This window comes from Lissotriton helveticus, chromosome 12, assembly GCF_964261635.1.
Source record: "Lissotriton helveticus chromosome 12, aLisHel1.1, whole genome shotgun sequence".
Classification (NCBI taxonomy): Eukaryota; Metazoa; Chordata; class Amphibia; order Caudata; family Salamandridae; genus Lissotriton; species Lissotriton helveticus.
In genome coordinates, this window is record NC_136073.1 from 886,634,423 (window position 1) to 886,651,955 (window position 17,533).

At 46.0% G+C, this 17,533-nt stretch overlaps 1 protein-coding gene across 3 annotated transcripts in view; it reads right to left on the reverse strand.

The window, feature by feature from the left end:
* The window catches only part of GNB2 (G protein subunit beta 2), a 255,414-nt gene that overhangs the window by 72,500 nt on the left and 165,381 nt on the right, over positions 1-17,533 (reverse strand). For all 3 annotated transcript variants that reach the window (XM_078669814.1, XM_078669813.1, XM_078669815.1), the window contains exon 3: positions 9,699-9,737. In XM_078669814.1, coding sequence (XP_078525940.1) covers positions 9,699-9,737 — 39 coding nt within the window. The remainder of the gene's footprint in view (positions 1-9,698; positions 9,738-17,533) is intronic.

Here is a 17,533-nt window from a genome sequence, read left to right on the forward strand (position 1 = left end):
TTTTTGTGAATCCTAAGATGGGAAAAACATGAATGTTTTGTCTCCACAAGTGGGCTGCTACTACTGCGAGACATTTTGTGTCGACCCTGGGTGCTGTTAGCCCGAAGGGAAGCACTTTGAATTGATAGTGCTAACCGTCTACTACACACCGTAGATATTTCCTGTGAGCAGGGTGAATAGGAATGTGAAAGTAGGTGTCCTAGAGCTCTATGGTGGCAAGGAAATCCCCTTGTTGGAGTAATGGGAGGACCTGTTGGAGAGTGACCATGTGAAAGTGGTTGAATTGTATGTACAGGTTCAACGGTCTAATATTGGCCTGAGAGTACCGTCCTTTTTTGGGATGAGAAAGTAAAGGGAGTAAACCCCTGTGCCTTGATGGTATATGGGAACAGGTTCTATTGCTTTTGCAATAGAGAGAATCTCTTATTTGAGAAGCGCAAGATGTTCCGTGGACATGGGACGCTGTCTAGGTGGTACGTGTGGAGGAGTAGATGTGAGTTCCAGGCAGTAAACATACTGGATAATTTGTCTCACCCACCTGTTTCTGGTGAAGGAATTCCAGACAGGAACTGTGAGTCTTCCGACTGGAGTGGAATGTTTGGGCTGGAGTGGTGGGAAGACACCGTTTTGTGTTAGGAGAGGAGCGGGTGTTATTACTGCGGCCTCTTCCTTTGAGTTATTGCCTCTGCACGTCCTCTAAAATATCCTTTGCCTGAGGAAGTTTGAGTGGGGCTTTTGTATGACGAAGTTGTCTGTACCAATGGTTTTGGAGGCACCCCTATAAAAGGAGCAACGAAAGGAGCCGGGGCGACAAAGGGAGCCACGATTAGAAGGAGAATGAAAAGCTCCCATAGACTTGGCCACTTCAGTATCTTTTTTCATTTTTTCCAATGATTTATCTACTTTGGGGCCGAAGAGATGCTTCTCTTCAAATGCAGTATTTAGAATAGACTGTTGGACTTCTGGTTTGAAACCAGAAATCCTTAGCCATGCATGCCTCCTTAATAACACACTAGTGTTGATCTCTCTAGCTGCGGTGTCCGAAGCATCTTAAGCACATCTAATTGATGTATTAGAGGAGCTTCCCTTCCTGCACTAAATCTTCTTTTGCTTTGTGCTCATCTGGAAGATATTGGAGCAATTGCTCCATTTCATCCCAGTGGGCCCTATCATACCTGGCTAGTAGGGTCGGTTTGTTGGCAATGTGCCTATGATTTGCTGCTTCGGCAGCTACTCTTACTAGAGGTGTCTAACAGTTTTGACTCTTTGTCTGGAGGGGGAGCATCTTCTGTAGTTTGTGAAGTGGGACTTATATGGGCAGTAGAGACAACCAAAGAGTCTAGTGGGAACTGCCCTTTAATAAAAGATGGCTCAGTGGGAGAAGGCATTTAATTTAGTCTATTCTGGTGATGAGAATACGAGCATGCACAGGATCTTTAAAAATATTATCGGCATGTCTCATAATTTTTTAGCATAGGGAGAGTCTGGCTAGCCCTTTGTGTGTTACGGAGTGTTTCAAATAAGAAATCTTTCTCTAGACATTCTTTATGTAACTGTGCTCCATGGTATTCTGCAGCTCTAGCAAGTAATTCTAGATATCCCATATTGTCGTCAGGAGGGGAAGGCTTTGCAGGCTAAAGATCTGGGTATTTATCTGTGAGCGAACTAGTGTTGTAATCCTTCCAGGGATCTATAGGTAAAATATTGTTACCCCCTCACCACCACCATCATCATCATCAAGTGGTGGTGGAGAGTTGGTTGGTGTAATGAGTAAATACTCCAGTGTTGGGAAGGTGGTGCATGGGAACCTGGTAGAGTAAGAGGAGGAGAGGGGTTAGTACCTACATTCTTCCTCGTCAAAGGAATATTATAAAGTCAGTCTTCTGACTGAGGTTTGCACTTCTGAGGCAGTTTAGTAAGGACATGTCCTGTATCTGGATAAATATACAGTTCCTTCTGTTTTGGGTCCAATTTGGGTGTTGGGACTACAAAGATCAGATCCTGTTGCTTTAAAGAAATATTTTTCAGTTTCCGCACCAAGGACTTAGGTGCCGGGATGGATTGGCTTACAGGTGGGAAGCAGTCTTTGATTTCAGTTGCAAGTATTTTGGCTCCGAAGTGATGTTCGGCTTCGCGCCTGAAGGTTTTGTCTCAGTGCCTGATATTGGCTGACTCAATCTCGAGCTGGAAGGCTTAACACCGCGTTTCGGTGCAGAGCCAGAGGGCTGGGCGTCAAACATCTGACCGTGGCCCAAAGGCGAGGGTGGAACCAAAGCCTTTTGCTGGGGCTAATATGGATTTTGTGGCAAGGAGTGCTCAGTGCTCACAGGACGTTGACCTTGTGGTAAGTAGTCTTCCATCTTGGAAGTAGATTCAGGAATAGATGCAAGTTCTTCTTGTTCTTACTCAGCCCCTTGTGCATCAAATTCGTGCTCGGATCGTTCAACGAAAATGTCCGGTGTGTATTCAACTTTTAGCTCATTTCACAACTTTGAGCCAGACGATCGAAGAGAGTTTTGTTCAATTGAAACGAACGGCACACGTCACAGTCTTGTTCGTTGTGCTCCGGAGACAAGCACAAGTTGCACACTGAGTCGGTGCTCTGATACTTCGTGTGGCACGGAGGGCAGAATTTGAATGGAGTCCATCCCATCGACTGCGAGGTGGACCGACACGGTTAGGCTGGACAGCGTTCTCGAAGTTGTCCGAGCAAAATCGAGGTTTCCTCGATGGATACGATAAGCAAAGAAGTGGGATATGCGTTCAAAACAATATAGACGCGGGTAGAGTTATTGCGCACAGAGGGGAACCCGAAGAACTGTTTCGAACCGGAGCTCAGCAATACACGTCCGAAACAGACGACGGAAAAAAACAATCTAACAATGGAGTCTATGCCCATGCGCACTATCAACGAACGAGGAGTCACCTACCTCGTGACTGGTGACAAAAAGGGGTGTGGAAGGAAAATGCTACTTACCGGTATGCATCTGTTCTTGGCATGTAGAGCTGAAGAGTCTCACACTGAGCATTAGATCGCCACTTTGCATGTTGTTGTCGTCTTGGAAGAAGTCTTTGTAGTCACGAGATAGGTGACTCTTCCCTTGGACGATAGTGCGCATGGGCATCGACTCCATCCTTAGATTGTTTTTCGCCATGATGGGAAATAATGGAGTTAGTTAGTAAGAAAAGAGGGATGTCCATGCGTGTATATCTAAGTAAGATAGAACTGGAACAGATACAGGTCCCGGGGAGGCAGTTGGGAATGTGAGACTCTGCAGCTCTACATGCCATGAACAGATGCATACTGGTAAGTAGCATTTTCCATTCGAGGCATATGATCTGCAGATCTCACACTAAGCATCGATTATACAGCAGTGTCACCCCTAGCTGTGGTCACTTGTATCCGTTGCAGTAGTTTGAAAGAGTTTTTAGAACAGCTTGGCCTACTGCAGCTTGCTGCTTGGCTTGCACATCAACACAGCAGTGTTTAGTGAAGGTGTGTGTTGTAGACCATTTTGCTGCTTTGCAGATGTCTTCTAGGGGAGTGTTCCCTAAGAAAGCCATAGAGGCTCCTAGTTTGCGTGTGGAGAGCGCTCTAGGAGGAACGGGTGATGTACGTTTTGCTTTTTTATAGCATATTTGTATGAATTTTACAATCCACCTTGCGATTCCGGCTTTAGAGATGGGGTTGTCCTTATGTGGTGGAGAGAAAGCTACAAACAATTGTTTTGCGAAAGGATGTGGTCCTGTCAATGTAATAGAGAAGGGCTCTTTTCACGTCTAGGGTATGTAGAGCTTGTTCTGCTACAGAGTCTGTCTTTTGAAAAAACACTGGCAACTCTATAGATTGGATTAGATGAAAATGAGTAATGACTTCAGGAAGGAATTTGGGATTATTTCTTAGGACCACTTTGTTACGGTGTAATTGTAAAAATGGTTCTTGTATAGTGGAAGCTTGAATCTCACTCACTCTACTAAGAGGTAATAGCAATAAGGAAAGCTGTTTTCCATGTGAGGAATTGTAGGTCACATTTGTGTAAAGGTTCAAAAGGGGATCCCATGAGCCTGGTGAGAACAATGTTTAGGTTCCACACTGGAGAGGGTGGTAACCCAGGAGGAATGATTAGTTTTAATCCTTCCATAAATGCTTTAATTGCAGGCACTCTAGATAATGACAGATGTGGTCTATTATGTAAGTATGCAGCAATGGCTGCAAGATGTAGATGTATAGATGAATATGCTAGATAACATCTTTGTAAGTGCAGAAGGTAGCAGATGATATTCTGGATGGAAAAATCCAGGGGATCAATTTGATTATTGGTGCAGTAAATGGCAAATCTTTTCCATTTTGCTGCTTAGCAAGCTCTTGTAGGTCTTCTGGCTTCCTTAATGATATTCATACAGTCTGGTGGTAGGTTAAGGTAACCAAACTAAGACTTCAGGAGCCAGATCGCCAGATTCAGTGGACTTGGATCTGGAGGTCTGATGTCTCCATGGTTCTGTGTTAGCATGGATGGTGTCAGACACAGTCTGTGGTGTGGAACTAGAGAGTTCTAGCAGTGTTGTAAACCACGGTTGGCGTGCTCATGTGGGAACTACTAAGATCATTTTGAGAGACTGTTGTCGTAGCTTGCATACCACTAGTGGTATTAGTGGGATTGGCGGAAAAGCGGACGCAAATCTGCCTGACCAGTTCAGCCATATCGCATAGGCTTTGGACCGTGGGTGTGGAAACCTGGCGGCATTTTGCTTTTGTGTGTGACGAACAGATCTAGGTCTAGATGACCCCATTTGTGAAAGAATGGTAGAAGAACTTGCAGATGCAGTTCCCATTCGTGAATCTGTTGTGTCTGTCAACTTAACAGATCTGCTATCAGATTGTGAACTCCTGAAAGGGGTTCTGCAAGCAGATATATGTTTTGTGGAATGGCCCATCTCGAAATGTTCTGTGCAAGCTGGGACAGCTGCAGAGAATGTGTGCCCCCTTGTTTTTGAATGTAGTACATGGCTGTCATGTTGTCCGTCCTGATAAAGACAGCTTTGTTCTGTACATGTATTTGGAAGGATTTTAGTGCTAGGAATATTGCTAGCAGCTCTAGGTGATTGATGTGGAGCACTTTTTGTTGAGTGGCCCATCTTCCCGGAGTTGTGTGGTGTAGGAGATGGGCTCCCCATCCTGTCAGGGATGAGTCTGTTGTAAGGACTATCTGTAGAACAGGTTCAAGGAACGGCCGCCCTCTGCACAAGTTTTTGGTGTTCCACCACTTCAGAGAGCGATGTGTGCGGCGGTCTACCAACACCAGGTCTGTAAGTTGTCCTTGAGCCGGGTTCCACTGATGTGCTAGACATTCTTGCAATGGGCGCATTTGCAGTCTTGCATATGGTACAATAAAAATGCAAGATGCCATCATGCCTATTAGTTGCATGAACACTCTGGCTGGGAGAGAGTTAGTTCTGTATTCTGGCTGGACTGGGATAAGCCAGAGCTGTAGAGGCGTTTATTGTAGCCCCTAGGTATTGATGTACATGAGAGGGCTGGAGATGCAACTTGGTGTAGTTGATGGTGAACCCCAAATTGTGCAATGTTTGAATTGTTTGAGATGTGTGTTGGACACACTGATTGAATGACTTGGCTTTTATGAGCCAATCGTCTAGATATGGAAGACATGGATTTGTTGTCTTCGGAGATGTGCTGCTACTACTGCTAGACACTTTGTAAACACTCTTGGTGCAGTTATGACCCCGAATGGAAGGACTTTGAACTGATAGTGTTGTCCTTCTAGTATTAACCTTAGATACGTCCTGTGAGAAGGATGAATGGGAATGTGGAAGTAGGCGTCCTTGAGGTCTAGTGTAGTGAGGAAATCGCCATGTTGCAACAATGGGAACACTTGTTGTAAAGTGATCATATGAAAATGATCTGAGTATATACAGATTGAGGGGCCTGAGGTCAAGAATTGGTCTTCGTGTCCCGTCCTTCTTGGGTATTAGGAAATACAGCGAGTAAACCCCATGTCCCTTGATGTTGTAATGGAACTATCTCTATTGCGTCCTTTTGAAGCAGTGAGAGAACTTCTTGTTTGAGCAGCGCAAGATGTTCTGTGGACATTGGATGCTGTTTGGGTGGAATATGTGGAGGGGTAGCTGTAAGTTCTAGGCAGTAACCATACTGGATAATCTGTTTTGCCCACTTGTCTGTTGTGATGGAATTCCAGACAGGTAGGAACTGTGTTAGTCTCCCCCAACATGAGTGGAATGCTGTTGAGGGAGCTGAAGGAAGTCACTGTTTAGTGGTGGGAGAGGTTCGATTGTTATTACCTCGACCTCTTCCCTGGTAGTTGTTGCCGCTGTAGCTTCCTCTAAAATATCCTTTATTGGAGGATGCTTGTGTATTGTTTTTAAAGGAAGCTGAATTGTCTGCTCCAGCTTGTTTGGAGCCTCCTCTATAGAAGGAGCGACTAAATGAGCCTCGTGTTTGTGGGGACTGCAAAGCTTCCGTAGATTTGGCAGTATTAGTGTCCTTTTTCATTTTTTCAAGTGCTGTGTCTACAGCTGGCCCAAAAAGCTGCTGTTGGTTAAATGGCAGATTTAAGATGGTAGTTTGCACCTCTTGCTTAAATCCAGAGATGCGTAGCCATGCATGGCATCTAAGGAGGACACTATTGTTTATTGCAGTGTCTGCTGCATCAAGTGCGCACTTGCTGGAAGCATTAGAAATTAGCTTACCCTCTTGGATAAGGTCATTTGCTTGTGCTTTATATTGGTCAGGTAGATGCTGTAAGAGTGTTTCTAACTGCTCATAATGAGCCCTGTCGTATCTTGCGAGAAGGGCTTGTATATTAGCTATGCGCCATGTGTTGCTTGATTGGGCAGCTATTCTCTTGCCTGAAGCGTCTATCATTTTTGACTCTTTATCAGGAGGTGGCGATTCGCCTGAGGTTTGTGAGTTTGCTCGTTTTCTAGCATTGGAAACGACTAGGGAATCTAAGGGTAGCTGTCCTTTAATGGAGGCAGGATCCCCAGGAGCAGGTCTATATTTCTTTTCTATTCTGGGGTTTATGATCCTATCACGTACAGGATCTTTAAACACTTCTGATGCATGCTTAATGACCCCTTTGATCATCTGCAATATTTGAACTGACTTTTGGGATTGTTCAAAAGTGTCTAGTAAAAAATCCTCTTCTGCCTCATCTGAGTGCATTGTGACCCCATGATGGATGGCAGCCCTATTGAGTAAGTGTCCAAACACAATATTATCTTCTGGAGGAGATGATTTGGATGGATGTGGATCAGGAATATCTGGTACATCCTGTGGGATTGGGTACTACCAGTCAGGTGGATCTGTTAGGTAGTTAAAAGGGTCATTTAGGTCCTCCCCTCCCCCCATAATATCATCATGAGGAGGAGATGATTTGGATGGATGTGGATCAGGAATATCTGGTACATCCTGTGGGATTGGGTACTACCACTCAGGTGGATCTGTTAGGTAGTTAAAAGGATCATTTAGGTCCTCCCCTCCCCCCATAATATCATCATGAGGAGGTGTATGTTATGGTGAGAAATGAGGAGGAGAATTTTGAGGAGGTGAAGGAAGAGGATGTGGAATAGAGGGAGATATAGGAGACGAAGGGTGCATGGGTGATGTGGCAGAGTCCTTCTTTACAGGCACTGGAGGTGCTGTATCCAACTTCCTCTTTGTGTGGTAAAGTAGAAAAATGTCCTATTTCTGGGTCAATATATATCTGTTTCTGTGTAGGATCAGGGTGAAAAAGCTACTCTTCCTCAGGAACTGCTTTCAGTGCAGTTTTTTTCTGTTCCGAGCGTGGTTGTTGCTTTTCCTCGTCTTTAGCCTTAGGAGTTGTGTTAAAGTCCTTTGGCGTAGCTCTTGGCTCCGAAGATCTTGGCTTTGGAGCCGAAGCTGGTTTCGTCGGCTTGGAAGCGTCGGAAGCAGGCTTTATTAGTGTGAGCCGTTTTGTCTTTCGGAGTCTACTTTTTCAGAGTGGATTTCGGAACCTGGACTTTTCGGTTTCGGTGCCGAGGGAGCTGGTGGTATCGGCACATGCGGTTTGCTCGGTCTCAAGCTAGCGGAAGGCTTTAGAATTGTTTTCGGAACCGGGCTCGAAGGCGGGGCTTCTGAAGTAATCTTTCGGTCGCGACTGGGCCCCGGAGATGGAGTGTTGACCTTTGCCTTCGATTTGGATGTTGGGGCTGGGCAGTAGTACTCACGTATTGACCCGAAGGTATTGAGTCATCGGAGTAGTCTGCCCCAGATACGACTTCAGGATCTTCGGAATTATCCTCTGGGACATCTGGACCCTCTAAGATGTCCACCGGTTCCGGAGGTGATCTCTGCATGATGTGTCGACGGGCCCTCCGATCACAAATGGTCTTTTTGGATCGAAAGGATGCGCAGGCTGGACAGCTGGACTCGTCGTGTTCCGGTGATGATCACAGGTTACAGACCTTGTGATGGTCACTGTGCAGGAACTTTGCTCCACACTGGGGGCATTTCTTGAACGGCGTCCCTTCCATGAGCTGTAGGCCTCACGGCATGGATAGGCCCGACGGCCCGCGACCGGAATCGAGCTGATGAGATAGAGTAGATGGATATGGATGTTGATGTTGTTCAGAATAGTATAAGTACGTTTTTGACGAGTCAAACTGCTTAGAAAGTAGTTTTCGAACTGGAGCGTAAAAGTTACATCCGAACCCAGTGGCGGAAAAAAACAATCTAAGGATGGAGTCGACGCCCATGCACTCTATCGTCCAAGGGAGAAGTCACCTATCTCGGGACTACAAAGACTTCTTCGAAGACGACAACATGCAATCATAGGAGCCCAACACCAGGTGACTATCTAATGCTCAGTGTGAGCTCTACAGCTCAATGCCTTGAACATTTAGCTCCCTGATTACATGCAGAACTTGTAGCAGTTGGCCTGCCAATATTTATTAATACTAAACCGAACATCTGAGATCACAATATTTCCTTCTTGGGTTTGCACTCTCTACACCTCCAGAATACTGTAATGTCATCTACTCATCACTGTGAGCTCTTTTACCACTGAGCGGACGGCTGGTCTCCGTTGTTATGCCAGGGAGAGTGCACAACTCCTACAATCAGCTATCTCTATATTACAAAGCAGGCTGTACCTCCTGAATGTGGTCACCTGTGGCTTCTAAGTGCTGCAATTCAACACTCAGTAGCTACATTATTGCCTCTGAAAGATGGCGTCTGAAGCTTACACAGGCTGAAGATCTTTAATGCTGCAGGTCCCTGAACTCAAATATTCTTAACATTGGGCCGGCGTCCATTATTAGTCATCTGCTTGCTGAACTTTACTAGGTAGCAACATTACCTTACAGCATCACTTGCAATCACAGAAACACTGGTAATGTGTCAAACATACCACACCAAACCAAGGTGCCTACTCTTATCCTCCATAATTGGATTTACTTCCACAACTACTAACTGAACAAGAAATCAAGCCATATTGAAGAAGTACAATTTTAATTTAGACAAGCAAACGTGTCCAGAGGCAGTCAATGTGGTCTCCTTTCACAGCCCTGGATCCCTGGAATAATGCAGTTCAACACTGCACAAGATGCATACCATTCAACAAGCCATGCACCCACTGGTTCAGAGAGCACCAAGCCTTGGATATCATCTGTAGCTAGTCTGGTAACTTTAGCCAACTTACCTGGGTCAGTGTTGAGTCTCCACATGCTTTCCTCGCATCCTGCAAGAAAAGGAGAGAACGTTAAAGCCGTTCTTGAGAAGACCAATCATATTTGTGCAAACTAAAGCAGTAGCAGAACCCACATTTCAGAGCATTCCTAAGGCCTCAGCTTGGTTGCTTGAGTGCCCAATTAATTAAAAGCACATTTCAGCTACAAACATTCAATGGTTTCTTAATTAATATTTCTTATCCACAGAGAACACACTTCAGAATATATCAGAACAAGTTGATGACTCTACAACAAAGTGATGCAGATAAAAACTGTGTTACAGAACATCCAATGCTAAACTTACAAATAAAGCCCTAAGACATAACTCAGCATGCTCTCAAAGCAGCTACAATTAACCTGCAAGCACCCCAATACCCTTTCCCCGAGCCCTAGGTCGCTGCTCACAGCAGTGACTTCAAGGAGTTGGTTTCTAAGCGGGGAATCCTATTCTTCACAGACAAATCTGTTTGCCAATAAGATTGTGCTCAACATTGGTAAACACACAGGCCTGCTCATCTCAGGCACCAAAGCTTCCTTTTTAAGTCAGGTAGAGGATGCAATCTTTTAGGAATCTTACAGGCCGGAACAATTTCTCAAAACTAGTCAGGTCTCGCCCAGCCGCAACAGGGACGGATGGCAGGAACTGAGCCAAACCAACAGGATCGCGTCCAACATCCCTGTGGGGATGCAGCAGTCTACAACACTACGCAAGGCGCCATACTTGGGAATCAGCAACTGACTGGCAGGAACCAAAGCAGGGAAAGAACAGTCTGAACTCTTGCCTAATAAGGCCACAATGAGCCCCATAAACAAAGTTTGTTTATGTTTTTTAAATTTGTATGGCGCACAAATACCCGAAGGTGTCTCGGCGCCTGAGATTTAACAAAGGACAAAGTACAGAGAAGGAGGTCAGTGACCTTCTGCCACTCAAAACGAAGTGGTCAGATGTGCTGATCAGAAGCATGAACTGTATTCAAAGGGTGAATAAAGAACATTGTGATTGCACCAAGGAACACACACTTAGGACAGACCAGGGGATGGTGTTGTCAACATGGAAACGGTTATCCACCGCATGTGCATTAAAGAAAAACCAATTAGGGCACAGGGTCACAATAAGGGGGGGGGCGGGGGGGGGGGAGAAAGAGCGGGAGACCCCCAGATGGAGAAAAGGGACAGACAGAGGAACAGACAGAGGGTAGAGGGCGAGATAGTGGGAAAGAAGCCAGCCAATGCAAGGGATGGTGAGACCGCAAGAGACGACAATGTGATAGGAGTGAGATCACAAGAGGAGGAGAGTGAGAAGGGGTGAGAGTGAAATACAGTGCCAGAGAGAAAGCACAAGAACATTAGTAAGAGCATGCAATGCTTTCAATGATGAAGCTGAACAGCAACACACAAAGCAAACATTGAGCCTTTTGAGGTCAGTCTCTAACTAGAGCCCTCACTCAAAACTCTTAAGGTTCTCAAGGGAACAATGGGCAATGCAGTGGAAGGAGGACAAGAGACCAGTCAACTGCAGCGAATCCACCTTCCAACTGAATGGGGCATGTCTTTCAAAAGAGGGGGACGCCCTTGAAGGACAGAAGATAAAAGCTTCGCTAATTAGGCTCAAGGTGTGGTATTTGGAAGATAGGGTGAAAAGTTTTAAGGTGGCTTGTTCATGAAGGGTGGCTTCCCTAGGTTTGGGCAGCAGGGAGGAGAAAGCTCTCCCAGTGTGGGACATCCAGGAATGGAAGAGGTCAGTGTGAGAGAAAGAATGAGTTGGGAGAGACTGCCATCAGGAAGGAGAGTCGTGCAGTGGTGGACACACTGTAGAACCCCGGATGACTTAAGAGTCACCTGAAACTTGAACTCACTTTCAGTGGGGAAGAGGCACAGCCTCACCAAATGGACACCTACCTGTAAGTTAAGGGGCGACTGCCCACCTTCATCTGGGGGTGGCAGTGGTGCGCCAGGAAGAGGGCACCCAGTAAGATTTATGAGGGGAGCTCCCTCACACCACCTCACAGGGGGGTACCATTGCTTCGCAGAGGGGCCAAACGCAAGGGCCATCTTTCGTGGCCCTCTTCCCTCTTGTGCTGGGCCAGATAGAGGGTGCTCCACATCCGAAGGAGGAGAATGAATTGGCACGATAAAACCCCAACGGCCCCCTGTGCCAGAGGGAATGCTGTGGCGAAGGCTGGGCCAGGAACGAGGCGTGCTAAAAGGCCCAATAAGGAAAGATTTAGCCCACCGCATCCCCTAGTGTGTGGACTTACCTGGGCCTTTTTCAAAGTCCAGAAACAATTCAAGCAGACTCGACACTCTGGTGAGGAGCCATGTGACCAATACTAGAGTGGACACTGGGCAAACATGACTTCGGCACGCGCAGAGCCAAAGATGAAGTTATTTGGATTTGGATCGAAGGCATAAGTTTGGGACCAGAGAGTAAAATGCACTCTGCTAGTCTATACCAGCTTTGTGATTTACATCTAAAATGCCTCAACAGAAGCTCCGGGTTGAGAAGTAGGGGGTAGAAGTGCTCAACGGTTTACTAGTACACTGTTACGGTTTAGAAATGTAGGCTTAAATCAGCGTATGCTCAATGTTATTTCAATTATGTGTGTTACAGACCAGCATGAGCAAAACACCACAGGTATACAACCCCAAGCATTCCTGGCGCCTCGCAAATTATCAATTGCAGCCTAGCCAAAATTCAGCATGGAACGGATGTCGGACTGTTTGACCAGAGGCTTGAGAGGGGTAGCCATAGTGCAGTAATGACATTTTCTCTTACAAGTGACATGCACTTTGCTAGACAATCAAGGAAACCATGGCAGGGCACACAAGAGAAATGGTAACAATTACACGTTAACACACCTCCTACAGTGTCAAAGTTCCTACTTCAGCTTGGGCTACCTCGTTGGAGGCTTCCCCAGTCACAAACTAACTGTAGGGAACCTTCATTGAACAAGTCCTTGGATAGACTAAGCCTTCCCACAAAGCCAGGGGACAATCAAACAACCGTAGCAACTTATACATACTCCTACACTCTGCGACAACACTACCACCCAAGGATTTTCTCTGCCGGGGCACATAGCCCATTTTTTGTATACCTACTTCCTCATCCCGGTGATAGAGATCAGGAAGGTCAATGATTGCTGGAAACACACTCAATGACTTTCAGCTTCCCACCCAACCTCCATCCATTGAGTTTACTCAAGGAAGTAAAACATGTAGACAGCAGGGTATGTAGCATCTAAATGCATGGCGGCTGACTGAAAGGAAGTTAGGGAACCCATCAGAGAAGAAAATAAAATGTAATACAAGATCAAGAAATTCCCCCCACTTGTGCCTGAAAAGCCTTCAAGGCTAGGAAGATTATCTTTACCTCTAGGACATTTGTGTGTTTGATCGCTTCGTCAGCCCTACATAGCACTCGGATTCTTAGGTCCCTCATTTGCGCCCCAGCATTTGCAGGAGGAGTCTGGGCTGATGGTCACTGCTGGGAGTTGGTTACTTGAAAGGTCAGCCCAAGTCCAAGTTCCACCAAGTAATCTCTTTAAGCACTCTTTGCATTACAACCACTAGATCTTCCCAACTCCCCATTGCCCGTCACCATTGGTTTTGGATCCACTCTTGTAGTGGTCTTGTATAGTAGCGTTACAAGTGCAAACAGTGGGATGCATGAGGCAATCATGATGACATTCTCCACAGTTCTCACTGTTCGACTGACAGCTGCAGTAGCGGCAAGCCTGTTCTGGGATTTCCCAAATCCTTGAGGGTAGGAAAGGCTCTCCACCACAGTATTCATTTTTGCTGCGGGATGGTCTTACCCCACTCCAGTTTTATTTAATATTTTTCTAGTTTGATCATTAAATTTATTCTGTGAAGCATGTCCATGATGGGCCTGGCGTCTTTCGCATCTGAGCATTTGCTTGCTTAGATTAGCCAGTCGTCCAGGTAGTCCGGTATTCATTTCCTTCTAAGATGGGCTACCATTGTGGCTAGACTATTTTGTGAATACGTGAACTGACTTGATTCCTAAATGGGAGCACCCTGAATTGGTAGTGGTTTTGGTGACTATGAACCATAGATCCCTTTTGTGTTTGAGGTTCGTGGGAATATGTAGGTAAGCATCCTTCAGGTCTATTTCTCACAGCCACAGAACGACCTCTTGCAGTGTGGTCATTTTGAACTTTGGGTCTTTATGAACTAGTTTAAGTAGTGTAAGTCTGGAATTGGTCTTCGGGATTTGTTCAGTTTTGGGACGAGGAGTATGTGGACTAGTTTCCTTGATTGATTTCTGCTGCGGGCAAGTTCTCTATTCCCCTTTTTTGTAGAAGTTCCGGCACCTCGCGCTGCAGTCTGTATCTTTCCTCTTCAAGTGTGATCTTTTCTTTGCTCTGACCCCAGTGGCATCTTTATACGTTTTACCCAATAGACAAAAGGATTGGAATCATGTAAACAAGGCTGACGTGATCCTTCTCCACACCTGAAGGAAGGCCTCTATTCTGCCCCCCACTGCTGTTATGCGGTTGATAGGAAGTGAGACTTGCTGGAGGAGCTCGCTCCTTGGAAAGTTGTCCCCTTCCTCTAGCTCTGCCCCGAAAGAGCAGAGGCCACAGTGGGAACTGCCACTGCAATCCTTTGTGTGGAGCTTGCTGCTGGTAGGATGGCTAAGGGGCTGTGCTTTGAAAAATTCCTTGGCCGGAGGGTTCGCTCACTGGGGGTTGTTCCCCTTTTTGGTTGACCTTCGAACTACAATGCGCCCATGGCAGCTGCAGCGTAATTGTCTTTATCTGCTGTAGAGTGCCGAAAAGGTGCTCTCCTGAGAAAGGAGCGTTTATCTTGTTGAACAAACTAATTTTGAAAACAGGACACCCGCAACAAGGTCTGTCTCCTCATTGAGGCTCCAGTTACTAGCTGCCTACTGCCCAACGCATCTAACGCAGATTTCAAGCATTGTTGGTGATTATTTTGCCCTCCTCTACTAGCACAGCTCATTTTTTCTGGTATTTTCCTGGGAGGTGTTAAGAGTTCTCTAACCTTTTCCCAGTGGCTATGGGCCCGGCGGTTGGCGAGTGAATTTGTGGCCCTCCACTGTGTCACAGACCCCCTCTCTTCATTTTGTTCTACCATTTCTACTCTCTTGCTTTCTTTTTTGCTAAGTGATCCAGCGGATGTTGGAATGTTTTCTCGCATCCTTGCTGTGGCCACAACTGAATCCTCCATTGCATTGCCATTGATGTAAACTGCGTCTTTGGAGGAATGCCTGAACTTCTCTATTCTTGATGTTGCAGAGCTTTGCACAGTGCTGGTTCGCTGATCCAGGATGCTTGCCAGCATGGGAAGCTATTTGTCTTTGCTCTGGGATAGTAGGATTGTCTCTAGGAGGAAACCAGCTGTGCCCTCTCCTCTAACCGTCCCCGATACTTGTCTGCTGCTCTTTTAACAGCATTATACTTTGCAATGCTGCTGGGCAGCGATGTCAGAGGGATGCGTGTCGACAGCTTTCTTGGGGGAGCCCTTTCCAAGATCATGCTACCGTTTATCAACACTTTCAGCATCATGGAAGATACCCTGGCCCTCTGTGTCCTCAGAGGGGCATCTCTTGCTCTTCGTAGTTGCTGATGAAACTAGCTATATGTGTTCTTACCAGTTTCTTCACACCTAGGGGTTTTGAGGGAATTCCGGAACTGAAGCCTTTAAATACTCTTTTGTAGGACTACCGCCATTCCTGCTTTGATCTGCCACTTTTACCGTTTGACTTTATGGGCTCATTCTTCGGCATAGACTCTTAAACGCTCTTTACTTAGGGCCTGTCATTTTCACAGTCTTGCCTGGCCTGCTACCAAGCTCCTTGCAAGTCAAAGTTTTCCCAGAGGGTCAAACTACATCAGTGTCTTTTTTTTTGGGACCCATAGAGTTTTTGATTTCGACTTCCATTCGGTAGAAGAGTGCTTCCGCATCAAGGTAGTTTTGCACGGCTTCAAGTCCGAAGTATTTGACTCTGCCCCAGAATGTTTTTGTGATGCTACCTAATTTTTGATGTTCACCCTCCTTTGGTTTCTTTGTCAGCTATTTTTGCTCGATTTCGTTGACCTCTTGTACTTCGGAGTCAGAACCTTCTACTTGAGCCACTTGTGTCCCCAACATTGCCCTTCTCCCCTCCTCGCTCGACAGCGGTGTCTCTGCGATGGGCTCCCTTTCCTTTGCATCTGCATGGCTGTGTTGTGTTTTTGCCTCAGCTTCTCTCTTGCTCTTAGTATTTTCGGCCTGAACCTGGTGCACGCCTCGGGTTTTTGAGTCATGGTCCCTTGGCAGGCAGAGATTCCAGACCTTGTTGTCCTTTAGGGCAAACTTTCAGTGGTACTCCGGGCAGAACCTAAAGGGAGTATTTTCCATTTCCTCTGGTGGCTCTCTCTCCCCTTCTGAGTATTCTCGGACTGCATGATCGACTTGCGCAGTTCGCTCCCTTCTCCAGTGATTTTCGGTCACTTCTCTGGTGAATTTCGGTGTTTTAGTTCTTTCACCTTTTGTTCTTTTTCGACAATCCGTTGCTTTCTTCCTGAAAACGTTTGGCATATGTAGAGTTTTGGCTATTTCTTCCAGACCCAACACATCTAATAATTGCAAACACACTAGATCATCTGGGGTGCACATCTAGTTTCATGTGAAGATACACATAGCATAAAATAGTTACAGATGCTGCCCAAAAGAAAAGAGAAAAAAATGGGGGACCGGGAAATAGGACCAATAAGATTCCAGACCCACCACTAGATGGTGGATTAATGCACAGCATGTGAATCCAGAATAGGATTTATGCTGCAAAACTCGTTCCTTTTATGGACACTTCTAACTGCAGATTCTTCACGTTAGAATCGATACCAAAGAAATCGCTCCTCAGGTAGAGGGTCAGATCAAAATGTCCTGCATGACAGAGCAGGCAAATGCCCTTCCTGTCAGACCTGGCTGTCCAGGCAGTTGTGCTTTATGAAAGTATGCACAGACCCACATTTTGGTCTGGTAGATGTCAAGGACAGGCACTTTGCAAGCCAACATGGTGCTAGCAGCCTTAGCCCTAGTGGAATTTGCTCTCAGACCTTCCGAGTGCTTCTCACTGCTCACTGAACAGCAGACCGTGATGTAGAATACTATCCACCTCGACAAGCCATGCTTATGCACAGCCTCCCCTTTCTTCACCCCGGAAAACTCCTCAAAAGCAGATCAATCTCGGTGATTCTTGGTAGGATTCATGTAACAGCCTAAAGCTTTTTTTTGTCCAGCCTATTGAGCCTCTTCTCTTGAGGAGGGGACCAAAGAACAAAGGCAGAATACCTGAATCTCCAACACGAAATGTTGTCACAACTTTTGACAAGAATGCCGCTGAGTACTCAGCACCAACTTGCCCAGATATGCCAGGTGGTATAAGGTGGTTGCACTGAAAGTTCAGGGCGTTCACTCATGACAATTTGACACAATGAGGAAGATAGTCTTTAAATTCAAGAGACACCAATCAACTATCCAGCAGCTCGAAAGACATGGGCATGAGAAACGTCAAAACCAAGTTAATGTCCCACTATTGAATCACAAACTGCTTGGGATGGAATGAGAGTTAAACATTTGACAAGTCACCACAACAGGTGATTCAAACAAGGGCTGTTGGCACTCTAACCAAACAAAATGGCAGACAACCTTTACTAGTACCTACTGCAAGGCCTTGCTGGGCAGAAGATGAAAAAAAACATCCTTTACATGCCAAGCCGTAGGATCAGTTTTACAAGTGTCACACCAGGCAGCAAATTTCTCACAGCGCACAGCATAA